Raw genomic sequence first — 24,757 nt, forward strand, 5'->3', positions numbered from 1 at the left:
TCTGCCCTCCCCGGCCCTGCCTACCTCCATGTCCCTGCCCTCCTTCCTGTCCAGACTCTGCCCTCCCCGGCCCGGCCCGGCCCCGCCCACCTCCCTGTCCAGGTCCCGCCCACCTCCCCGGCCCGGCCCCGCCCATCTCTCTGTCCAGTCTCTGCCCTCCCCGGCCCGGCCCCGCCCACCTTCCCGGGCCTGGCCCCGCCCACCTCCCGACTAGGCCCCGCCCACTCCCGGCCCGGCCCCGCCCACCTTCCCCGTCCGGCCCCGCCCTCCTCCCCGGTCCTGGTCCCGCCGCCTCCCTGTCCGTTCTCTGCCCTCCGCCCGCCCTCCCCTCCGCCAGAGCCCGGCTAGCCGCGCAGTCGCCATGGTGCAGGCCTGGTACATGGACGAGTCCGCGGACGACCCGCGGCTGCCGCACCGCCCCGAGCCCGGCCGCGCCGTGGGCCTGGAGCAGCTGCGCGGGCTCGGCGTGCTCTACTGGAAGGTTCGAGGGAGCTCCCGACGGCCGGGCGCGCTGCGCATGCTCGCACGGCGCGGGGCGGCGGGACCCCGGCTCAGCCGAGTGGCCTCTCCAGGCCCGGGGCGGCAGTGCGGGGGCCCGCGGAGCTCCCGTGGGCTGGGGTCCCTGGTTCAGGTGCACCCCGCTCGGCGGACGTGCGCTCTGCGAAGCTGGTGCCGCCGCTGCGGGCCGGTGTTCAGGGTCGGCAGGCGCCGCTCCCCACCCCCGGAGAGGCCACGGGGATGCGCCGGGGGTGACTGTGGCTCTCGCTAGTCTGCATTCAGTTGTGATCAAAACGGCAAACGGGCCCAGGCCTACACCCCCCACCCTTCCCTAGGGCGCCTCCTGAGGGTAGGGTTAGGGACGTGCACGGGGGGGGGGCGGGGGGGGAGGGAGAAGAAGGGTGAAGGGGGACTGGAGACACAGTAAGCGTGGTCAGTGTATGCAGTTGATCTTGGGGCGTCTTCTTGGATGCAGGTTCAGAAAATGGTATTGGCAAGATCTGAGGATGGTGTTGTCTGGACGCAGGTGAAAGGTCCCTGGTTTCAACACGAGTGGCCTTGAGGTGGGTGGCAAGGAACAGGCCGTCATGGCTGTGACCTGATCCTTAGACGTGCAACCTACATGAGAGCTGAGAAAGGCCAGGCCTCCAGTATGGGGGTTGAACCCAGGAGTGCTCCACCACTGAGCCACATTCTCAACACTTAATGTTTTATTTTGAAATAGGGCTTTGCTAATTTGCTGAGGCTGACCTCAAACTTGGGATCCTCCTGCCTCAACCTCCCAAGTCACAGGTATTACTGGCATGTAATGCCATGCCTGGCCAGAATTAGTGACTTAATGCCAGCCAAAAGCAGGCAGCTAGCCAGGTGCAGTGGTGCGTGCAGTGGTGCATGCAGTGCCTGTAATCCGGTGCCTGTAATCCGGCTCCTGGAGGTTGAGACAGGAGGATCAAGAGTTCAAAGCCAGCCTCAGCAATGCCAGGTGCTAAGCAACTCAGTGAGACCTTCTGACTTATGGAGCCAGGCCCAGCTATCTTTCCCTTAAAGGCTGAATAGGTTAATTCTAGACTGGACTTGTCTTTTGTGGACCATAGCTGAGTTCTGACCTCTGGAAGGTACCGTCTTCAGTGCAGTCAAGGGCTTTATGGTCTCTGTTATGATAGGAAAATAGGTTTTGACGAAGAGTGACATCTGATTTATCCCCAGTCCCAAGCACAAGGGTCAGATCACGGCACTCCTGGAGTTTTGTTGTGACAGTTAAAACCAAAAATGAGGTAAAGGTCAACTTCAGACGTGTCTGGAGAGTGGGACTGTGTTAAAGGGTGTCTCTTGGCTTGTTCCCTGGGTCAGCCAGGATGTCTTCTTTCTGCAGCCCAGAGGAGGACCCCAGGGCTGCGGAAGGTCCTTGCTTACCACGGGCTACCCGTGCCTGGTGCACTGTCCTGTGCTTTCCTAGTGACTGAGATGGACCAGTGGCATCCCAAAGTGAAATTAGTTAAAGATCTTTATTTTCTCAGTAGTGGGGATGCTGAACCACATCCCCAGACCTTTTTTAGTTTTTATCTTGAGACAGGTTCTTGCTGAATTTCTGAGGCCAGTTTAAAACTTATGATTCTCCTGCCTTAGTCTCTGCAGTTTCTGGGGTTACAGGTATATGCCACCATGCACTGCAAAGTTTGTTGAAGAACTAATTGGCTTTTGCTCAAGATTTATGAGGCCGGGCAGTCTGCATTCTGTGAAATACAGTCAGCCTCTGTGTCTTTACATTGTGCACCAGACAGTCAATCAACTGCTGATTGACAATAATAACAAAATTGCATCTGCCCTGAATCTGCGCAGCCTTATCATCCCTTCAGAATACAGTAGAACAAGTATTTATGTAGCACTTGCATCCTGTTAGGTATCCAGAGATGATTTAAAGTACGAAGGAGGATGGGTGTAGGTTATGTGCCCGTCCTGCGCTGTTTTATGTAAAGAACCGGGCATGTGTGTAGGTGTCTGTACCAGCACCCCAAGGGCAAGAGGAGTGCAGAACGAGTACTCCCTGGGTATTGGTAGAAGGGTGAGCTTCATAAGGTGGGAACAAGAGACAGCAAGAGGAGAATAAGCTATTGGTTAATGTCAAGTTCCTTTTGTGGGGGTGAAAGCAGAATGTGGCTTCTTATCAGCTGACCAGGAGACTGGTGTCTAATGTTTCCAGGAAAAACAGGTCTGTCTGGGGACCTCTCTCATTTTGTTTGATTATATAGCATTTAACATTGGTGGCTCTGTTGGTTTTGTCTGGCCTGTTGCCGGATGCAGAGCTGGATTCAAAGCAATGGGACCCCTGCCGCGCATGGTGGCACCTGCCTATAATCCCAGCAACTTGAGAAGCTGAGGCTGGAGGATCACCAATTCAAAGCCAGCCCTCCTAAAAAACCAGCCAATCAACCAAACAAACCAAAAACCAAAAACAGTGCCCCCTGTAATTTTGTCAGGTTTTAGTAGGGACCCGAGTGTGAACACAGGTGTAGTAGGGACCCGCGTGGTGAACACAGGTGTAGTAGGGACCCGCGTGTGAACACAGGTGTAGTAGGGACCCGAGTGGTGAACACAGGTGTAGTAGGGACCCGAGTGTGAACACAGGTGTAGTAGGGACCCGAGTGGTGAACACAGGTGTAGTAGGGACCCGCGTGGTGAACACAGGTGTAGTAGGGACCCGCGTGGTGAACACAGGTGTAGTAGGGACCCGAGTGTGAACACAGGTGTAGTAGGGACCCGAGTGGTGAACACAGGTGTAGTAGGGACCCGCGTGGTGAACACAGGTGTAGTAGGGACCCGAGTGGTGAACACAGGTGTAGTAGGGACCCGCGTGGTGAACACAGGTGTAGTAGGGACCCGCGTGGTGAACACAGGTGTAGTAGGGACCCGAGTGTGAACACAGGTGTAGTAGGGACCCGCGTGGTGAACACAGGTGTAGTAGGGACCCGAGTGGTGAACACAGGTGTAGTAGGGACCCGAGTGTGAACACAGGTGTAGTAGGGACCCGCGTGGTGAACACAGGTGTAGTAGGGACCCGCGTGGTGAACACAGGTGTAGTAGGGACCCGCGTGGTGAACACAGGTGTAGTAGGGACCCGCGTGGTGAACACAGGTGTAGTAGGGACCCGCGTGGTGAACACAGGTGTAGTAGGGACCCGCGTGGTGAACACAGGTGTAGTAGGGACCCGAGTGGTGAACACAGGTGTAGTAGGGACCCGAGTGTGAACACAGGTGTAGTAGGGACCCGCGTGGTGAACACAGGTGTAGTAGGGACCCGCGTGGTGAACACAGGTGTAGTAGGGACCCGCGTGGTGAACACAGGTGTAGTAGGGACCCGCGTGGTGAACACAGGTGTAGTAGGGACCCGCGTGGTGAACACAGGTGTAGTAGGGACCCGCGTGGTGAACACAGGTGTAGTAGGGACCCGAGTGGTGAACACAGGTGTAGTAGGGACCCGAGTGTGAACACAGGTGTAGTAGGGACCCGCGTGGTGAACACAGGTGTAGTAGGGACCCGCGTGGTGAACACAGGTGTAGTAGGGACCCGCGTGGTGAACACAGGTGTAGTAGGGACCCGCGTGGTGAACACAGGTGTAGTAGGGACCCGAGTGGTGAACACAGGTGTAGTAGGGACCCGAGTGTGAACACAGGTGTAGTAGGGACCCGCGTGGTGAACACAGGTGTAGTAGGGACCCGCGTGGTGAACACAGGTGTAGTAGGGACCCGAGTGGTGAACACAGGTGTAGTAGGGACCCGCGTGGTGAACACAGGTGTAGTAGGGACCCGAGTGGTGAACACAGGTGTAGTAGGGACCCGAGTGTGAACACAGGTGTAGTAGGGACCCGCGTGGTGAACACAGGTGTAGTAGGGACCCGCGTGGTGAACACAGGTGTAGTAGGGACCCGCGTGGTGAACACAGGTGTAGTAGGGACCCGAGTGGTGAACACAGGTGTAGTAGGGACCCGCGTGGTGAACACAGGTGTAGTAGGGACCCGCGTGGTGAACACAGGTGTAGTAGGGACCCGCGTGGTGAACACAGGTGTAGTAGGGACCCGAGTGGTGAGTGGTCTTGTGTACCGCGCAGGCAGCTGGAGGTTAGATGGTTCTAGTTTGCAATAGTGTGCGGTCGGGGCACAACCACAGTCTGGGAAGAGAGTGTTTCTACCTCCTATTAACATGACTCCTTTTTGTTGTCTAAACTTGTTAGCTGGATGCTGACAAATATGAGAATGATCCGGAATTGGAAAAGATCCGGAGGGAGAGAAACTACTCCTGGATGGACATCATCACCATATGCAAAGATAAGCTTCCCAACTACGAGGAGAAGGTAAGGGCGCTGCTCCTGCGAGACTCGGGCTTTCTCCCCGTTCCTCTGAACGGCCTAACTTAGGGGCTGGTGGGCTGAGCAGGGAGGCTGCCCTCGCGGGGCTGCACTTTGTGGGACGCTGCAGCTGTGAACCCCGCTCTCTGTTAGCTTGGGCGGTCCAGAGGCCAAGGCTCTGGGGCCTTGGGAGTGCCCAGGGCTGTCCACCGTGGAGCTGTGCCCTGCTTGGCCGTCCTGGGCCTGCGCAGGCTTAGGCTCTCGCTGACCTCGCGAATAACCCTGGGCTCATGGATTTCCTCCCGGTTTCTGTTTCTGCTTCATCGATTCCTTCCTGACCTTTGCCTCCTTCTGTGGACTTTGGGTTTAGTTTGCTCTTCTTTTTTTCTAATGTCTGGAGGTGGAAGCTGAGGTCACTGGCTTGAATCTTTTCTTCTTTTTTATTTAAAAAAATTTAAATAGTTGTGTATGGACACAGTACCTTCTGTTTACTTCTATATGGTGCTGAGGATCGAACCAGGGCCTCCCAAGCGAGGCACGTGCTCCACCACTGAGCCCCAGCCCCAGCCCTCTTCTGCTGTTTAATGCAGGTGTTTAGTGCAGGCTAACCCACAAGGTGACTCTAGTGGTATCAAACACATTTTGATACGTTTTGATTTAATTTTTACTCAGTAAAAATTTCCTTTCTGACTTTGACTTTGACTCATGAGGGATTTTTTGTTCTCTCTTTTTTTTTTGGTGCTAGGGATTGAACTCAGGGTTGCTCTGCCACTGAGCTACGTCCAATCCCTTTTTATTTTGAGATAGTCTTGCCAAGTTACTGAGGCTGGCCTTGAACTTGTGCCCCTCTGTCTCGGCCTCCGAGAGCTGGGACGACGGGGCATGTGTTTCCCTGCCTGGCTGTGTTTTAACTTTTAAAGACATGTATCAGTTTCCAGTTATTTGGGGATTTTTCTAAAGACATTCTTCTGTTTCTAATTTGATTCCATGTAGGTAGGGGATGTACTTTGTGTGACTTGAGGTTTTGTGACTTTGAAATATGTTTTCTGGCCCAGAATGTGGTCTCTGTGTTGGTGACGTTGTCTCTGAAGGCCCCTTATAGCCGGGCAGCTGATGGTGCTGTGGGGCCAGCGCGTCCTTGCTGGTGTCCCGCCTGTGGTCTGCTGTTCCTGATGGTGGGCTGCTGAAGTGCCGGCTGGGGTGGACTCATCTGTCTCGCCTCCGGTTCCTTTAGTGTTGACCTTGTGGGTGTGACGCTTAGGATGCGTGCATGCCGGGATGGTCGTGTCCTCTGGGAGAAAGGCCGCCTCTCCCTGGTGACGCGATGACCTGCTTTCTGGGGAGCGTGTTGACAGGAGCACCTCTCCTTCCCTTTACTTGCAACCCTGTAGACGATGTATGATTTTGTTTTTGGTTCTGGGGATGAAGCCCAGGGCTCTTGAAGCCCACTGAGCTACATGCTTAACCCTTTTTATTTTTCATGTTGAGACAGAGACAGAGTTTTATTAAGTTGCTAAGGGTCTTGCCAAGTTGCCGAGGCTGGCTTCCAACTTGCGATCCTCCTGCTTCAGCCTCCTGAGTTGCTAGGATATAGGCATGCACCACCATGCCCGGCTTTAACATAGAATTATTTTTTTTAGTAGTCATTCAAACAGTTTGTCTTCTAATTGGTTGTACTTGGACAACCCACATTAAAACTGGTTGTTAATATAATTGAAATATCTGTAATTGTTTTCTAGTTGTACTTTTTAAATATTCCCACTTTTTTCCTGCTTTGTCTGGTTTTAACTATTTTTTATAATTCTATTTATAATTTTTTATAATTCTAATTTTATAATTCTTAGGGTTTGTGAGACATGTTTACCCTGGACCGAGGGGCCCAGATTTTTCCTCCTGTCATTCCCATGGCTCAGAGAAGTTAAATACTAGATCATTGAAGAATAATGAAAATTAAACATTCATTTTATCTTTATTTCCTCTCTTTCATGGATCTGAGTTTCAGACTTACGTGATTTTCTTTTTGGTTTGAAGAACATCTTTAGTATTTCTTGCTAAGCAGGTCTCCTGGTGACAAATTCCCTCAGTTTTTGTTTGTCTGAAAAAGTTCTCCTTCACTTTTTTTGGTGCTGGAACTGGGTGTGGTGGCACACACCTGTGATCCCAGACACTTGGGCCAAATTTAAGGCCAGACTCCACAGCTTAGCCGACCCTCTCAAAATAAAAAATAGAGAGGCTGGGGCTGTGCTCAGGGGTAGAGCACCCGCCGCGCACCTGTAAGGCCCTGGGTCATCGTCAGCACCACAGGAAAAGGTACTGTGTCCATCTACAACTAAAAAATATTAAAAAATAAAAAATAGAAAAGGGTCCAGTCCCTGGGGAAGAAAGACAAGACAAGGAGGAAGGTGCTCTCCCTCTGGGCTGCCCTCCCTTTTCAGGCTGGGTGGGCGCCTTCCTTCCGTCCTGCGTGGTTTCTGGGAGAGGCTGGCGTGGTTCTTCTCCTCCTGCGTCTCTAGGTCGGTGCACTTTCCTCTGGTCCTTTCACGTTTGCTCTGTCTGTTGGTTGTCCGCAGTTGTGGTGGGCTGTGCCTCGGGTGGGCGCTGGGCTCCCCTGCTGGCCGCTCAGTTTCCTGATGTCTGTGGTTTGGTGTCCGCAGTTCACTTGGGGAAATTGTTGGCCTTCTTTATTCCAAGCTTTGTCTGCCTCTTTCCCTTCCACTCCGCCTACCGGTTATGTAGAAGGTGATGGCGTCACTTAGAGCCGTCTCCTTCCGTTGACCCCTGGGCGGTCACCATGGCTTTCTCTAGGAAGTCTTGAGGTTGGGTGCACCTGCGGTCCATTCCTCCAGGCTTGTCCTAGTTATTGTTGCTCTTGTGTCTCTCCACTTAGCTTTGGAATCAGTGTGCTAACATCTGCAAAACAGCTGGCCCGGGCCTGTCGACTGCTGGGGAGAGCGCCGTCTTGGGACACTGGGCCTTCCCACCCATGAGCATGGAGGTCTCTCCACTCCTTTTACTTCTTCCTTGATTTCTTTCATCAGAGTTTGAGGTTTTCCTCACATTCCCTTGTGCTGATTTTGAGTTTGCACTCGGGACTCTTGTTTTGAGGTGGTGCTGATGTGAGTGTGGTGTTGATGTCAGACCCTGTGGTGCTGGTGTCCTGGCCCCTCCTGGCCCCTCCTGGCCCCTCCTGGCCCCTCCTGGGCCCCTCCTGGCCCCTCCTGGCCCTCCTGGCCCTTCCTGGCCCCTCCTGGCCCCTCCTGGCCCTCCTGGCCCTTCCTGGCCCCTCCTGGCTCTCCTGGCCCCTCCTGGGCCCCTCCTGACCCCCTCCTGGCCCCTCCTGGCCCCTCCTGGGCCCCTCCTGGCCCCCTCCTGGCCCCCTCCTGGCCCTCCTGGCTCTCCTGGTCCCTCCTGGCCCCTCCTGGCCCCTTCTGGCCCCTCCTGGCCCCTCCTGGCCCCTCCTGGCCCCCTCCTGGCCCCTCCTGGCCCTCCTGGCCCTCCTGGCCCCTCCTGGCCCCTCCTGGTCCCTCCTGGCCCCTCCTGGTCCCTCCTGACTCTCCTGGTCCCTCCTGGCCCTCCTGGGCCCCTCCTGGTCCCTCCTGGCCCCTCCTGGTCCCTCCTGACTCTCCTGGCTCCTCCTGGCCCTCCTGGCCCTCCTGGCCCCCTCCTGGCCCCCTCCTGGCCCCCTCCTGGCCCCTCCTGGCCCCTCCTGGCCCCCTCCTGGCCCCCTACTGGCTCCTCCTGGCTCCTCCTGGCTCCTCCTGGCCCCCTCCTGGCTCCTCCTGGCCCCCTCCTGGCTCCTCCTGGCTCCTCCTGGCCCTCCTGGCCCCCTCCTGGTCCCTCCTGGCCCTCCTGGCTCCTCCTGGCCCTCCTGGCCCCCTCCTGGCCCCTCCTGGCCCTCCTGGCCCTTCCTGGCCCCTCCTGGCCCTCCTGGCCCCTCCTGGGCCCCTCTTGGCTCTCCTGGCCCCTCCTGGGCCCCTCCTGGCCCCCTCCTGGCCCCCTCCTGGCCCTCCTGGCTCTCCTGGTCCCTCCTGGCCCCTCCTGGCCCCTTCTGGCCCCTCCTGGCCCCTCCTGGCCCCTCCTGACTCTCCTGGTCCCTCCTGGCCCCTCCTGGTCCCTCCTGGCCCCTCCTGGTCCCTCCTGACTCTCCTGGTCCCTCCTGGCCCTCCTGGGCCCCTCCTGGTCCCTCCTGGCCCCTCCTGGTCCCTCCTGACTCTCCTGGCTCCTCCTGGCCCTCCTGGCCCTCCTGGCCCCCTCCTGGCCCCCTCCTGGCCCCTCCTGGCCCTTCCTGGCCCCTCCTGGCCCTTCCTGGGCCCCTCCTGGCCCCCTCCTGGCCCCTCCTGGCCCTCCTGGCTCCTCCTGGCCCCCTCCCTGGGCCCCTCCTGGCCCCCTTCCTGGGCCACTCCTGGCCCCTCCTGGCTCCTCCTGGCTCCTCCTGGCCCCCTCCTGGCCCCCTTCCTGGGCCCCTCCTGGCCCCTCCTGGCCCCCTCCTGGCCCCCTCCTGGCTCCTCCTGGCCCCTCCTGGCCCCTCCTGGCCCCCTCTTGGCCCCCTCCTGGCCCCCTCCTGGCCCCCTCCTGGCCCCTCCTGGCCCCTCCTGGCCCCCTCCTGGCCCCCTACTGGCTCCTCCTGGCTCCTCCTGGCCCCCTCCTGGCTCCTCCTGGCCCCCTCCTGGCTCCTCCTGGCTCCTCCTGGCCCTCCTGGCCCCCTCCTGGCCCCTCCTGGCCCTCCTGGGCCCTCCTGGCCCTCCTGGTCCCTCCTGGCCCCCTCCTGGCCCCTCCTGGCCCCCTCCTGGCCCCTCCTGGCCCTCCTGGCCCCCTCCTGGCTCCTCCTGGCTCCTCCTGGCCCTCCTGGCTCCTCCTGGCCCTCCTGGCTCCTCCTGGCCCTCCTGGCCCCCTCCTGGCTCCTCCTGGCCCTCCTGGCTCCTCCTGGCCCTCCTGGCCCCCTCCTGGCTCCTCCTGGCCCTCCTGGCTCCTCCTGGCCCTCCTGGCCCCCTCCTGGTCCTCCTGGCCCCTCCTGGCCCCCTCCTGGCCCCCTCCTGGCCCCTCCTGGCCCCCTCCTGGCCCCCTCCTGGCCCCTCCTGGCCCCTCCTGGCCCTCCTGGCCCTCCTTAGCCTGCGTGGCTGGTTTCCCGTCACCGGGGTTCTAGCCGTGCAGGTGGGGGCCGCGTGTGCTCAGGTTCGTGCCCAGCAGACTGAGCGACTCTGTCTCTGCCTAGATCAAGGTGTTCTACCAGGAGCACCTGCACCTGGACGAGGAGATCCGCTACATCCTGGAGGGCAGCGGGTACTTTGACGTCCGGGACAGGGAGGACCAGTGGATCCGCATTTCCATGGAGAAGGGAGACATGATCACTCTTCCCGCCGGCATCTATCACCGCTTCACGCTGGACGAGAAGGTAGGATCTGCTAACCTCAGTCTGCGTCTGCCTGCGCTGGACGTTGGAGCTGGCCGGGTGCCCCCGACAGTGCGCTCCTGCCGGCCGTGCCACTGAGACTGATGAGGGAGCGTGGGTGGCGCAGCTCACGACCTGGCAGCTCACGCTCAGGGGCAAGGCAGCGGCCTGCCTGGGGCCGTGTGTGGGCCGCCCACAGAGCGCAGAGGGATTCCAGTGCCCTTTCTCGTTGTGTAGGGCCGGTGGCCGGGAGGCACCCGCAGGGTGGGACTCCTGTGGTTTTGGATGTTAACAGTGGAGATGCAGCGTCCTGTTGCCGGGTGTAGAAATGAGCACCCTGCGCGGGTGTGATCTGGGCTAGGCCTGAGGGCTAGCATAGTCTTTAACAGATAATAAGTGCATACAGCTTGAAGTTCTGAGTTAGGAAACCAGAGAGTCTCCGCCTGTGCCCTGGTCCCAGTTCCCAAGTCCCCTCCCTGAGGATGGCTGCGTCACATCTCAAAGTGCCTTTTTAGAGGTTTTCTACGTATTCCAGTGAATGGGGTCGGGGTCCTTTTCCCTTCTCTGCCCGGTTCTGCGTGTGCTCTGTTCCGCTGACGCACCGGGGAGGGTGGTCCTCCACCCGCATGTTTGTTTGCACTCTTGGCTGCACATGCTCCGCGGCTGGACGAGCCCTGTGCGTTTACCCACTGGTTCATTTCACTGAGTGGGTGGCCTCTGTGGAGGGCGTGTGATTGTTTCCACCTTTGATTCTCTGAGGAGTGCTATCCCGAGTGACACCGCACAGGTGTAGTTGCACTGAAGTGAGTTCACCTGCCGCGCACACCTCTAACCGTGCGCCCTGCGTTAGCAGGCGGGCATGTTCCAGTTTGGATGGGTGGTGCCAGCTGTCCTCTGCCCAGCCAGCAGCATGGGGCCCCAGTGCTGACTCGTGGGGAGGCTGTGTCCATGGGGCAGAGAGCAAGGGATGGTGCTAGTGTCCACCACTGGTCTGTTTCCAGGCTTCAGCTGCAGAGGCTTCCACCCACGACCACGGGAGCCTTCTGCATAGGGTGGCCACTTAGGCAGAGGGTCCAGGGTGGGATGAGCATCGAGCAGCAGTAGGACAGCTGTGAGGGCGTCTTGTTAACGTGGGAATATGTGAGAGGCGATGGGTCAAATGAGATGTGGTGTCTGTCTGTCCCCAGAACTACGTGAAGGCCATGCGGCTGTTTGTGGGAGAACCAGTGTGGACAGCATACAACCGGCCGGCCGACCATTTCCCCGCCCGGGAGCAGTACGTGAGGTTCCTGGCCCAGACGGCCTAGCGCACCGCACCCGGAGCAGCTCGCCTGCAGGCTCTGTGCAGCGCCCTGAGAGCCACCTCCTCGCTTTGCTTTCATGCAGTGGACGACAGCTGTCCTTCCTTTGCAGACACCTGATCAGAGTACTTATAATGAATGGAGCTGGGAATCGATTTCTCGTGGACATGAATGAAGTTGAGAGCCCCCGATTCCCTCTGATCGATCCTGCTATGTGCAAGAGTCTGGCGGGCAGCGCAGTCATCCGTGACAGAACACAGGAGTCAGCTCCTGGGGGGTCGCTGCCCCTGGTCAGCTGACACCGGTCAGCCTGAGTGCTGTGCACAGGAGCAGTCCTAGAGACAGGCAGCCGGAGGGAGGCGAGGCGCTGTCCGCCCGGGGCACATGGGCTGGGAAGAGCTCTGGCTGGTGTGCCTTGGGCTGCCTGTGTCCCCTCCTGTTGGGAATAAAGTGCCTTGACCTCACGCAGGGGCTTGGAGTTGCCTCTGAGTGCCTGTGGGTTTGCCTGGCTCATGAGCGTGCATTTGAATTCGCTGTGAGGCGCTGGGTGTGTGTGGTTAGCTCACAGACTGACCGTGTTGGTGTTTTCCAGTGTGAGGCTTCTAGGTTCCGCCAGCTCTGAGATCCCGATCACGGAGACCCCGCAGTCTCCCTGTGGTTGGAACATGGTGGCTCATCCTGAGCTCCTGTTTTAACTGGAGGCGGACTTCGTGCCCATCACCCTTCATCACCTGCACCTGGTGTGGGGCTCGCTCGAGCTGTAGCTGGGTTTCCGTGGCCAGAACCAGAGCTGGTCTGCTGGAGCTGTTTCTGTGGATGGATTTCTAATGGTCATCGTACATGGGACATGTTTTCCTCCTGTCCTCTGTGGCTCCTCAGGCTTCGGGAGGACGGAGGCGGGTGGCAGACTTCTGCCAGCCCTAGGAGCCAGCGGCCCCGTGAGCCTGGTCACATCTCACTTTCCCCTGTGTCTGCGTTGTCACAGTGCACTCGGGCAGGCTACAGCTGTGTGACACGCCCTCAGTCAGGGGTTCTGGGCAGTCTCACCAGCCAGGAGGTGCCCGTCCTCCCTGCCCCTCCCTGCCCATGCCAGCCACGCCAGGGAGTGTTCCAGAATCTGTGGAAGTAGAGTCTCGGGTAAGGGTCTCCGACTGGCTTCCTGCGTTCCTGCTTCTTCAGTGCAGCCCTGTGTGCAGCTCAGATGCTGCTGCTTGTCTTTCCCCCGAGAGGCACCTCGCGGTGTGGCCCAGGCTGGCCTCGAACTCCCGTGCTCACACGCGCCTCCTGCCTCAGCCTCCCAAGGAGCCGGACTGCAGGCTCCACCACTGAGCCCAGCGGGACGTTCAGAGCACTCGGCTGAAGCCTCCCGAAGCAGGGAGTCGCTGTCTCGCCGAGCTCAGTGTCTGGGTCTCCTCTGAAGCTGTCTTGCAGCAGGCTGTCTCTGGTTCCTTCACACCCCCTCTCAGGTGCCACGAAACGCACCTGCAGCTCGAGTTGCCTCCGCGTGGCTGGCGGTGTTCCTGAGACCCAGCCCCAAGTCCCAGTGGAGCCACTGCTGGTTGTCTCATGCGAGGCTGCCCCTCTGGAAGGACACCAGGCTTGCTGAGCAGGGCGCATCTGGACAGGTGTTGGTCAGTGCACCTGTTGGAAGGTACGCAGCGTTTGTGCCTGGGCTGTGCTCAGGGTGTGGCCTTGGGCAGGTCTCTTTGCATTTTAGAGGAGTGCGCAGGCCGGCTGGGCAGGGCGGCGGCAGTGGGCCCTGCAGTGCTGTCTGGGAAGCCCAGGTGCTGGGCAAGTGCACCTTGCCTCTGGGAAGCCCTGCCTTCCCAGCCCTTTGTCTCTGCCGTCCGCCGCTGCCTCGCCTGGCCTGCCCTTGCAAAGTGAGCAGGACGTCCCATCTCTCTGCTCTTCACTCCTTGCTGTCCGCTTCTTCCTCCTTATTGGTCAGAATAGAAGCTGGAGACGAAGTAGCAGGTATTCTGCTGTCCCAAGAAGCTGCTGCTGTGGACACATGGTCGACTCAGCCAGATGCCTCAGTGATTGTCACTGTGGGAGCTCATTAAAAATGACAGTAACCCAGGCTGGTAGCACACACTGGTCACAACTTAGGAGGCTGAGTCAGGAGGATGGCAAGTGGAGGGTAGCCTCAGCAACCGAGTGAGACTCGTGGTGGAGCGCTTGCCTGCGTGCTGCCTGAGGCCCCAGGGTCCATCCCAGCCCCTGACAAAGGCAAAAACAACATAAAGGAGCAGGGAAGCACTCCCTGTCACTGTGAAGCCCAACTCCCCGCTCCCAGAAGGTCGCACAGGCCTCTTGCAGCTGTGGAGCGGAGGTGGGGGTCTTGGAAGCCGGAGCAAGGGTGGGAGCCGGAGAGAGCTGCAGTCTAGGCACTGCACACCCACGGACCCACAGCCGCCAAATTCAGAACTTGCATTAAAGATCTTTAAAATAAAAGTGTGGATCTGGGCAAACGGAGGCGCTCACTGTGTCCAGGTGCACCGCTCACGTCCCGCTTGTGATCAGTCATGTGGCTTCTGGTGGGATTCACAAACGCTCTCGGGGCTCCCACGCTGGCCCCTGTGCCCACCAGCACTGCTCTCCTCCTGGCCCCTGTGGAGCCCACCCGTCTTTAGCCCAACTGGCTATTCCTTGGACTTGGAGGAAATAATCTTTTTTAAGTCCAAAAGTCTGTGAGCCAGATAGCGTTTCAGCTTTCTCAGAAGTAGTCGGTCCTCTCAGGACGGTGTGGATTGCAGCTTTCTGACAGTAGAATTGCAGACCTGTGCTGGGCAGTGCCAGCCTGAGTCCTGGCAGGCTGCTGGCCTGCAGGAAGCACACTTGTCCCAGGTAGGTGGTGGTGCCCTGCCCTGCTCTGGCAGCCGTCCACCTGTCCCCACACTGCTGTCTGTGAGCTCTGGACAGTGTCCTGGGGCTGAGGACCAGGGATAGTGTGCAGGGCATGTGGCCGTCTGTGGCCTCCTACCTTCTCCCAGGAGGCAGGTGATCAGTCACCTTGGAATCCCAGTGCCTCTCCAGGGAGGTGACCTACTTCTGTGGGTGGGGCTGTTTTTTCCTAATTACATGGCAAAGTCTACAGCACCAGACATTTTTCATTTTCTTTGCTTTGGGTTCTTATTAAACCCAGGGCCTCATGTGCTGAGCATGCACTCTGCCACTGAGCTGCACCCCAGCCGACATTTCATTCTAAAAATATGACTTTGACGACTGAAGTGAAGCCCTTTAGCTTATACAAGGCTCACCCGGTGGTTTGCAAAGTGCAGAGCTCTGTCCTGTAGACTGGCGCTCTGACGCAACCTGAAGGCAAAACTCATCACCTGTGATGGACAGGCGACAGTGGGACTGGGAGTAATTTGCCAGGATCAGGGTTTTGCACATTTCCCAGAGCCTGGCGTGTGGTGGGATTCAGTATGACTTGGGTGGTGGGTAGGGGCCACTGAGGGTGGGAGGGTGGGTGTGTGGGTGGGCAGGTGCATGTCTGATGAATCTGTTTCTTGCCGTGCAGATTTAGAATATTAAGTTCAGATATGATCTTGAAAAGTCTTTTTTTTAAAATCTGCTTTCTATTGGAAGTGTGTCATGTTTTAGAAAGCTCACTTAGTTTTATGATTTACACAAGGAAAACTTAATTCCAGGACGTTTAAACATCCACTGTTCTAGAGCTGTCAGGAGGATGGAGGGAGCAGAACGTTTGGCCTGGTGCTGTGCTCGGCCCCGAGGGCTCATCATCCTTGAGGCCTGCAGCGGGGTTTAGAGCGTCTCCAGGAAAAACCACCAAAGGTAGAAAGTGAGAGGCAGCCATGGCCGTCTGCCTGTCAGAGGGACCCAGCGCTCGGCGGGGACTCCACTGAGGTGCTGCTCTGCACCCACCTCTTTGCCTGCCAAGTCCCACGGGGTGCCATGGCCCTGCTCCTTGGCCTGGAGACAGCCGAGGACCCTGCTGGAAGGGGCTCTTGGAGCGGTGGTGTGTGCCCTGATTGCCCTGCACTTTCTGAATCCAGAGTGAGGACTTAGGCCCATGGCACTTTCTGGGACAGAAGAGAGCCATTTGTCACCATGGTATCAGGGAGAGGTCCAGGTGTGTGACACTGTTGAGGCCACCCATGGAAGCCCCGAGCCCAGCCCAGGTGCTTGGCCCTGCCCACCAGCCTTCCCAGATGCCTCAGGTTGTTCTCCCCTCATTCCCTGGTCAGGTCCCTTTGTGGCTGTTCATTCACTGAGCATTTGCCTCTGGAGAGCTGGCACCAGGCTGGGAGTGCAGCTGGGTACAGTGGCTGCAGCGCGAGTCACCTTGGGAGTCATCTGCATGCCCCACAGGCACCCAGTACAGAGCAGAAGCAGATACACAGTGGGCTCCTGGGCAGGACAGGACCTTTAACCTTGCCACTGTGCTTCTCCTATAGGGACAAGCAAGGCCTCGGTGCCCTTGTTGGGTTGAGAGTGGACACCGTCAGGTTTTCCTGCAGTTGGTCTTCATTCTTCCCCTCATCCTTAAAATAACTAGATAAATATCCCCCATTCCTTCTTCAGGTCTGTCCAGCTTTTCAGAAGGCAGTGGGAATCCGGTCCTCATAACTCGGAGGCCAGCTCAGCTGCGCTTGGGTGTCAGACCCTGAAGCGTGGCTGCTCACACACCAGATGGTCAGGTCCTGCCTAGATCACAGCCAGGCAGGCCAGGACCGTGGGACAGGTGGCCGAGAGCCAGGGAAGACACCTGGAGGTGAGGGATTGGACCTGAGGTTGTGGAGAACGCTCGCTCCCGGGAGCCCAGTGGGAGTGGCTGGGAAGCTGCACTCTGACGCCTCAGGACTCGGCCCTGGCCGCTGGTTGCAAAGCACACCCCTCCCCAGTGCTCTGCTCTGCCGTCCCTCCCCCTCCCGCGGGGAGTGGGCTGAGGACCCAGCTGCAGAAGCAGCAGCACTGAAAGTTTGCTTTTTCTGCGTGTGACTAACGTGGTGGGCGCAGTTGTGCTGCCAGAGGCAGCTCCCACAGAGGGCGCCAGTCTGCCTGCCTGTGGCGCACCGGAGGGGGTCAGCGTCCTTCCAGACGGTATCTGGACACCGGGTCTGGGTCTGCACTTGCTGGACTCCTGACTTGGGCGGGTTCCTGTGATTGGAGCGGGTGTTTCAGGGATGTGGTGTTGTGTAGGTTTTTGCCCTGCCGGGGATGGAACCCAGGGTGTTCAACACTGAGCTCACCCAGTCCTTGTAGGTTTGCTTCTAAAGTCTCGCTAAGTTACCAGGCTGGTCTGGAACTGGTGACCTCCTACTTCAGCCTCCTGTGCGGCTCTGACTACAGGCGTGACCCACACCCAGCCAGTCCTGTATTAAAGGACAGCGTGGGTCAGAGCATCAGGACTTGAGCTGGGCCTGCTCTCCCTTCCAGTGCAGCGGGGCAGAGGCTGCTCTGCTTTCCTTGAAGCTGTAAACGGCCCAGAGCTTGGGTGCGAATTTCAGAGTTCAGCCACCACGGTCTCAGCAGCCTGGCTCACGGAGGATCCACCACCACCCTGAATAAGGAGGGGAAAGCGTGACCATGTAGGAAATGAGAGGCCCAGACAGTGTCCACCTGCAGCTGTGGCATGAGGGTGACCTGCGATAACCCTGGCTTGTCACAGGACAGTGTCCACCTGCAGCAATGGTGGTGAGGGTCCCCATGCATACCCTCACTCATCATGTGGCACTGGTGTTGTGAACTCAGAATGGTTGTCACTCGGTGACACAGTGACCTGCACTCACTGCAGACTGCCACGGGATGGGGCAGGATTCGGGTGCAAGGCCACCCCGGGATGGCAGAGGCTGGTCTGCTGCGTTTCCCTGTGGGTGCTGGTGCGCAGGTCCTGGCCGTGTGGCACTTCAGGGAGCTGGCAGAGGCTGGCCAGGTGTGGCCTGGGAGCCGGGCTGTACACCATGGAGCATGGGTGTGTCCTGTGGCCCTGCAGGGAGTGGAGGGAAGGGCCAAGGCCCACTGCCCACCAGGTGGCCGCCAAGCCCTGGGCCTGGCGTTAAGTGCCTCTAGACGTCAATGTGCAGAAGGAAAGACTTACTGACGGGTGTGGCCACCACGCTGCACGGTGTGGATCCACCTTACACACCTGAGCCCTGCCTGTCGCACCAACCTGCTCCTGGCCGAGTTGGCTGTCCGCATGCCCAGCCAGCAGGCCGTGCCACATCTCCTTGGTGCACTTCTGCCCCCACTGGCCCCTCTGCACCTTGGGTACATTCTTGCATCACAGTCCTGTCTGCATCAGTGCGCAGGAGTTTTAAAACTGAGTTTTTCCATATTGTAAAAATCCCTCGACAGGATGGCTTTAGTACTGCACAGACTTCTCTTAGGAACACGTAGTAAGTGATCAACAAAACCATCCCCAGCTTTCACCGTTTTACTGGTTCCTCTTGCCCCATCATGTTCCAGAAACGCACATGCTGTTTTCTCTCCCAGCCTTGGAGAGCATATGCTGGTAGGAGGCCAAGTGGTGGACGTCCTGCACCCCTTCCACCTTGGTGTCGCCTGGCTGAGCCCCCACTCCGGAGCACCTAGCTTGCTGGAAGACCTGCCAGTGGGGCAGGGCGGGACCCCAACCCTGTGGGACTGTGGCTGACGAGGGGGGGCCGCCAGTGATGTGCGCACACAGGAGACTCCACTGAGGGCACAGTAAGAGGGCGCCCTCTGTCGGCCAGGAAGGGCTGAGGAGAGCCCAGCCCAGTCTGCCTCAGACTTCAGCCTGCAGAACTTGAGAGCGTGTGCTCCGGGGTTGAAGCCACCCTGTTGCTGTGTTGGTTACTGCAGCCCACGCTGGCCAAGATGCCTGTGTCCACTCAGCTCCCTGCCTCCCGGCTCCTGGCTCTCTTTTGAGATGTCCTGTGCTGTCATCCTATGCACCACCTGGAGCTAAAGGACACAGGGGCACTGCCTGTTCATCTAGGAGGAATGTGTGACGTGTGCACCTGCCCTGAGCGCTGCAGTGAGACCCTGCAGTCTTCCAGCACAGGCTGCAGGATGGGGCTCAGCTGGGCGGGGCCTGGTGAGGGGGTGCATCCCTCTGCCTTCCAGCTTAGGCCAGGTGCTACAGAAGGGGTCTCAGCTGGGTGCACCCAAGGAATTGGGGTGTGGGGCGTAGCTACAGTCCTCCCAGCACAGGTCAGTCCTCCGGAAATGGGGCTTAGCAGGGCTGTGCCCAGGTCATGGGCACCTTGTGTCCTCATTAACATTGGTCACCTCTTAAAAGCCCTTCTACTCAAATACACTCATGTGGCAGTTGGGCTTCAATACACGAGTTTTGTGGGGACAGTTTGGTTCACGACACTAGGTGGATAGCTTTCCAGGGATAGGAAGAGCAAATGCAGACCTGCCTGGCAGACAGGGCTGATGACTGGAACAGAGTCGGGGGTGGCGGTGGCAGGAGTCAGACGGATGGCAAGGGACAGATTTCACAGGCCTGAGACTGGGGGGCAGCCGGGAGCTCGACGGCCCTCTCTGATGGGGAGCTGGGGAGGAATGCGAGCTGAGGGGGCATGGCCTCAGGGGAGGCAGGGGTGGGGATGAGGGGGCCAGTCGGGAAGCTGTGACCCACCGCCTCTGCCCCACAGGAGGGACAGCTTAGTGGGGCTGTGGGACTCACCCAGCAGGACTTCCCAGCTGGTCCGTGGTCCCAGCTGCACACTCCTGTGCCAGGGCACTGCAGAGTGGGACTTTCACTCCAGAGCTTCATGGGCACACTCAGCGACAGGAACAGACAAGGCAGACCTTCCCACTTGCGGGGGCAGGCTGCAGACGGAGGCTGTAGTGCAGCGTAAGAAGGTGGTCCTGAGCGCGCGGCCATGATCTGTGCTACTCAGGGTCTTGATGTCCCTCCGTTACAGGTGCTGCGTGGGCACCTCCTCCCCTGTCAGCCCTGGAAGCCCCCTCGAGGGCCTCACACCCTCCTCACCCTACTGCTCTCTCCAGGGCACACGCTCCACCCAGTACAGGACCTTCAAGGAAAGGAGCAAGAACAGACACGGTGCTGGGGGAGCTGTGGCCAAGCCTCACACGGCTCAGCACACACTCATGCACACACAGAAGGGGAGTCCACTGTCCCAAGAAGCCCAGCCCTCACCACCCAGCAGTACAAGCAGCTGTTTCCCACCAACCACTACTGTTACCGTCACTGGTGACAAATGGTGACTCGCCTGTTCAGCATGCCTCGTTTCTCCCCCTGATCACGGGAGAAGCGATCCACAACAGGCTTCTCGGACCATGGCACCTGCCTAGAAACGCTCTCCGAGCATGCTCCGCATGTTTCTTTTCTTTTTTTGGCTTGTTGGGAACCCAGGCTGCTCTACCACTGAGCTACATCCCAGCCCTTTTTATTTTGAGGCAGGGTCTTGAACTTGCAATGCTCCCACCTTGCCTCCCCCTGGACATCATGGGTACTGTTCAAATGGAATGCGCTCAAGGAGCCCTCGGCGCTGTCCTCTGCAGTGGTGTCTGGCAGAGCTGGGTGGAGGCCCCGTCACACTTCTGCCCCTGGGCCAGTTCCACCACCACTCAAATCAGGCCAGGGCTTGGGCCCACTTCACCAGGATGGGGGATCCTGGGGGAAACCTCGGTGTGCCCACCCCTCTCCCAAAGACTTGCACAAGCCAGTAAGGAAAGCGCTGGGAGCCCAGGTCTTCGCCCACCCGGGTCCTGGAGCGGGCCTGAGCGCCCACACTTGGACTGGGCCCACACTGTCTTTGCCCTGCCTGGAGACGTCAGTGTGTCTTTTCCTGGACATCCGTGGCCCCTGGTGTGTTTGTTCTGACCCTGTGGTGCCCAGGACTGGGGCTGGGAACCCTGGTGCTCAGCTTCCCTGCCTGGCTCAACCCAGTGGGACAGAATTCTTCTGTCTGTACCAGTGATGACCCTCTTCTGTCCCTGGTGGCAGCAAAGGCACCTAGCACAGCCTCTGTACCTCTGAGGCCCCTCGAGAGAGCGGCCTGCTGGTCTAGCCCTGAGCCCCCGTGCAAGGCCCCAAGTCGTTCCTTTAGTCCAGGGCAAGGCCTGAGGACGGCAGGGGTGGGAGGCACCCAGAGGGCTGGGAAGCTCCGGGGGGATGCTGGGACGCTGCTGAGAGGGAGGCTGAGCACACAGCAGTGGAGTGGCACAGTGGTGTGGACCCCAGGATGCCAGCTGTGGGGTCACAAAGGCTTCCAGCCCCACAGAGGACAGGCAGGTGTGACTGGGGGAACACAGAGAGCTGGCTGGGAGTGGGAGAGGAGGCCCCCAGGCCATCCCAAGGCTGTGGCCCTCAGGCAGTGTGGACAGCGGCTGGGCCTGCACTGGAGTACTCCACCCGTAACAGACACTTGCCATCAGCTCTCCATTTTGAGCACATGCCAGACTGCCTCACCTGCACGGCAGTGACAGGGTTCCCAGCTTGCACAACACCGGGAGCCTGGGGGCGGCGGACCTGGAGCGCAGCCAGGCCCAGGTCCACATGCTGGAAGCCTTGGGGGAGAATGTTCCTTTCTGGGAAGTCTCTGGGGCCACTGCTGCTGCTGGCCCAGGGACTCCCAGTTGAGGTCCCCGAGCTAACCCTTCCTCTTGGGGGAATGTGGACTGACCCAGGACTCGGTCATATGGGAGCGCTCGGGGGGGAAGGCCTGATAGCCCGACATCGGAGGCAGCGGCTGCTATGACCCGAGTGCCTCTGCTCACAGGGAGGCGGCTTGATGGACGGAACCTTGACCTTCCCCCTGCTGCTTGGCTCGCGTCTAGTGGGAGCCTGTCCCATCCATCTGCTTCCACCACGTGGTTCTGTGACCCCAGGAGATTCCCAGACTCGGGGAAGAGAAGCGCCATCTCTCATCCGAAGCCAGACTGAAGGAAAACTTCACGGGGAAGGCCTTTGGGCTTCTTAGAAACAAAGACAGGGTCTCGCCTGTGCCTAAGCTGGACTTGACCTTCGGGGCTCAAGTGATGCTCCTGCCTTGGCTTCCTGAGTGGTTGGGAGGACAGGTGCACTGGCTTGTTTTTCCTCTTATTATAGAGAAAAATTTTCAGGCCACACCTGTGTTCAATGATTCTCTTGTCTTCCTCTTGAACTTTTTAAAAATACTTTTTTAGTTGTATGTGGACCACAGTACCTTTATTTTATTTATATGAGGTGCTGAGGATCGAACCCAGTGTCTCGCATGTGCTAGGCGAGCGAGCATGCGCTTCACCACTGCTGAGCCCTAGCCCAGCCCTTCTCTTATTTGAATGTGTAATTAATCCATTTGAACCAACACCTTGGGACTGGGTGCCTGGCAGAGACTGCATCTTTCCACTGTACTGTGAATAGAAACATTGTTTTGTGCAGTAAATGTTTAAATCAGAGTATTTAAGTTATTCTATTTTAAAGTGTATTAGAAACTAGACACTTAGAGGAAGTCGGTTGGTGAAGTGTAGAATTTCAAGTTCTTCAGTTGGGAGTCTAAGGAACAGATCCTGGCTCTGAGGCCCAAGTGCAGGGTGCCCGGGGCCTGGTCCTGAGAGCTCTGCCCGTCTGCCTGAGTCTGCACCTGGGCTCCTTACCCACCCCTCCCAAAGGTAGCCACTGCGTTACCAAACACAAGGTAGCCAAGACCCGCCGGCTGGCGGGGGGTGGGGTGAAGCCTGCGGGAGGGCCGAGGCAGACAGGGGACTGGAGCTGCTGCATCTGGACCCTGATTTATTCAACCCTCCCATGAGAACAGCTGCCATCACACCTTCCAGCTCTTCTCTGGGAGGCTTACAACGAGTGACTGAAGAGGGCAGCCTCCAGGAGGAAGCCGGGCCCCTTGTGGGCACACAGCACTGTGGGGCTGGAGGTCGGCCAATGGCGCGGCGCTCTGGTCTGACGGTGGCCCTGGCTCCAGCGCAAGGCGGCACTGAGCCTGGCAGAGTGGCAGCAGCACGTGTGCCCGGTGTTCACAGTGCACAGAGGTCACTGGTGTGGGCCAGGACACCCTGCCCTGGTGGGCCTAGGCCAGCTTGAGGCACTGTGTGTTGAAGCTGTCCCCTTCCTTGCCCGCAACGGCCTCGAGCAGGCTCTGCTTCTTCTGCACGCTCCGCGAGGACTCCAGCTCATACATGGTGGTCAGGTTGAAGAGCACGCTCTCATGCAGGTAGTGCTTGGGGTCCTGCTGGACCATAGCCTCCAGCTGCCGCAGGGAATCCTTGAGTTTGCCCAGGTAAAGCAGACACACAGCCGCATTGTTGTTGGCCTGAGGGACAGGAGACATGCAGAGGCAGCAGGTCACCCGCCATCGGCTCCCACTGCTACCTTGGGCCCTGGCAGAGCCTAGACCCTTGCTTCACACCACCCAGGGCCCAGGGCCCTCTGCAGCTGCCCGGTGCCAACAGTCCCACAGAGTCGAGGGCCTGGGTTTGCCAGGATGCCCACTTCTTAGTCCCCAAGACCTGAGGCTCTGTGTGTCCTAGGTCTGTTCTTGGGATTCTTACCACTGCATTTGTGGGTTCCATCCTCAAAATCTCTGTGAAGAATCTATGGGCTTCCGCAAAGTTGTTCTGGCCGAGGTAAAGGAAGGCTCTGTAACACAAGCACAGGGAAGCAGGGAGCCCCCACACGATGGCCTCAGACATGCACCAGGGGACAGGAGCACCTGCTCTTTAGGGAGCCCCTGCTCAGACGGAGGCTGTGCCCTCCCGGCCGTGGACCACACTGCACGTGCTGGCTAGCAACCACAGCTCCCAGCTGTAACTGAACCTAGAAACCTGCTGAGAAAACTAGCCCCTGCCCTGCCCCATGTCCACTTCTGACTTCCCGTATGCCTTTTACTGGCTGCAGGTTCATCCTAATGAACACACGCACCCAAAGCTGCCACATTTCACTCATGAAAATGGTTCTTAGGGACTAGGACAGGTTCCCACGGTGGGTGTGCCAGGGACAGTGTGGAAACAGGGCCACACGAGCAGTACTTTGAAGAAAACACTTCGTTTTTATGGCTGCCATTCTAGAAGACACCAGTATGCCTCCAGGCCGGGACTCTGGGCCTCAGCTCCGGGTGGAGCTGGAGAGGGACGCATTCACTGGGGAGAGAGGCTCGCAGGGAAGCTGACACACACATCCTCGGTGTAAATCATTTACCTGTTCATTAAAACCATTATTTTACCCTGCAGTCCATCCAGTTTCTGTGTTACTTTCTCAACATCTTGAAAATACTTTTCAGCTGTTTTTATGTCTCCAATCTGCTTAGACAAAACCATCTTGTTAGTGGACAAATTAGAGCTATTAAAGCTAACCCCACATACACAACACAGGCCAAAGAGCCTGTAGGCCACGCCATGCTTCTTCCACTTCCTCCAGAAGGGCTGACATAAAGCCGTTCTAGACTGCAGAAATGCAGGCGTTGCCTTGATGTGGGGTTTGAACACAGTAGCCACACGCTGTGGGGACTGAGGCCATGTGTGTCCGAGGCTGGCTTCTGTGAGGCTCTTTCAAGAATCTGCCATGGCTGAGGCTGCCTGTGAGCCCTGAGTACTGACCCAGTGCCACATGCCTTAGGACAGAGCCTTGCACTGGCTTTCCTGTGTCTGTCAACTGGGATCCTTGTCTAAAACAGCAGAGTCAACCCTGCTGGATCTAACTCTGGAACCCCCTGGCACCCCAGCCCCCGTGCTGTCCTCTTCCCTGACCGCCTCTTGCTCTTGCCCTCTGCCCTGACTGCTTCTTGCTCTTACCCTCTACCCTGACTGCCTCCTCTTGTTCTTGCTCTCTATCCTCACCACCTCTTGCTCTTGCCCTCTAACACTGCTAGGCACGTCTTTTGATCTGTCCTGAGAACACAGAGCACCAGTAGGATGGCTCTGGAGAGCTGAGCTGGAAGATTTCTTCTGGTTTGTTCAATACTAATCGCAACGGGACGGTTCCTCACATTCTCCACTTCAATGTCTCTGGTGAAAATTCCTGCCAACTCACTCTGAGCACCCCTCCTTCCCCACGTCTAAGGCAGTGGCTTCACAGTCAAGTCAGAACCGCTGCAATGGCCACACCAATCAGAGCTAATTTTGAACCATTCCTTGTATTGACAGACTTGCTGCGAATGAGGCCCTGCTTGGGCGGGGCAGCCTGGCTCTGCCCTGGAGCCCCTGGGAGCACAGGTACCTGCAGGAGGATGCGGCCGATGCCACTCAGCAGCTGTGGCTCCTGCTCTGGGTAATACTTGATGACCATGCGGTATGCATCCACAGCCAGCACGTAGTCC

At 58.3% G+C, this 24,757-nt stretch overlaps 2 protein-coding genes across 3 annotated transcripts in view; one reads left to right on the top strand and one right to left on the bottom strand.

The window, feature by feature from the left end:
* Nucleotides 1-253: 253 nt before the first annotated feature.
* On the top strand, nt 254-11,992 carry Adi1 (acireductone dioxygenase 1). Of its 2 annotated transcripts, XM_078029748.1 has the most exons (5): nt 254-481; nt 4,725-4,844; nt 7,726-7,833; nt 10,051-10,230; nt 11,415-11,992. In XM_078029748.1, the coding sequence occupies exons 1-5, from the start codon at nt 362-364 to the stop codon at nt 11,532-11,534; spliced, it is 648 nt and encodes a 215-aa protein (XP_077885874.1). In that variant the 5' UTR covers nt 254-361; the 3' UTR covers nt 11,535-11,992. The 2 variants fall into 2 exon arrangements, with proteins under 2 accessions (XP_077885874.1, XP_077885875.1); XM_078029749.1 differs by lacking the exon at nt 7,726-7,833 and having other exon boundaries at nt 258-481.
* A 10,212-nt stretch (nt 11,993-22,204) lies between these two features.
* The window catches only part of Trappc12 (trafficking protein particle complex subunit 12), a 61,015-nt gene continuing 58,462 nt past the window's right edge, over nt 22,205-24,757 (bottom strand). Inside the window, exons 9-12 of the mRNA XM_005327334.5 lie at nt 24,658-24,756; nt 23,641-23,741; nt 22,995-23,082; nt 22,205-22,756 (exon numbers count right to left, since the gene is read on the bottom strand). Of these exons, the coding sequence (XP_005327391.3) occupies nt 22,514-22,756; nt 22,995-23,082; nt 23,641-23,741; nt 24,658-24,756 (531 nt within the window). The 3' untranslated portion in view covers nt 22,205-22,513. The remainder of the gene's footprint in view (nt 22,757-22,994; nt 23,083-23,640; nt 23,742-24,657; nt 24,757) is intronic.

Source organism: Ictidomys tridecemlineatus, chromosome 12, assembly GCF_052094955.1.
Source record: "Ictidomys tridecemlineatus isolate mIctTri1 chromosome 12, mIctTri1.hap1, whole genome shotgun sequence".
NCBI lineage: Eukaryota > Metazoa > Chordata > Mammalia > Rodentia > Sciuridae > Ictidomys > Ictidomys tridecemlineatus.

Coding starts and splice junctions, on each gene's coding strand:
- Adi1 (XM_078029748.1), top strand. CDS start 362: ATGGTGCAGGCCTGGTACATGGACGAGTCCGCGGACGACCCGCGGCTG. Junction 482..4,724: donor TCGGCGTGCTCTACTGGAAG/GTTCGAGGGAGC, acceptor TAAACTTGTTAG/CTGGATGCTGACAAATATGA. Junction 4,845..7,725: donor TTCCCAACTACGAGGAGAAG/GTAAGGGCGCTG, acceptor CTCTCCACTTAG/CTTTGGAATCAGTGTGCTAA.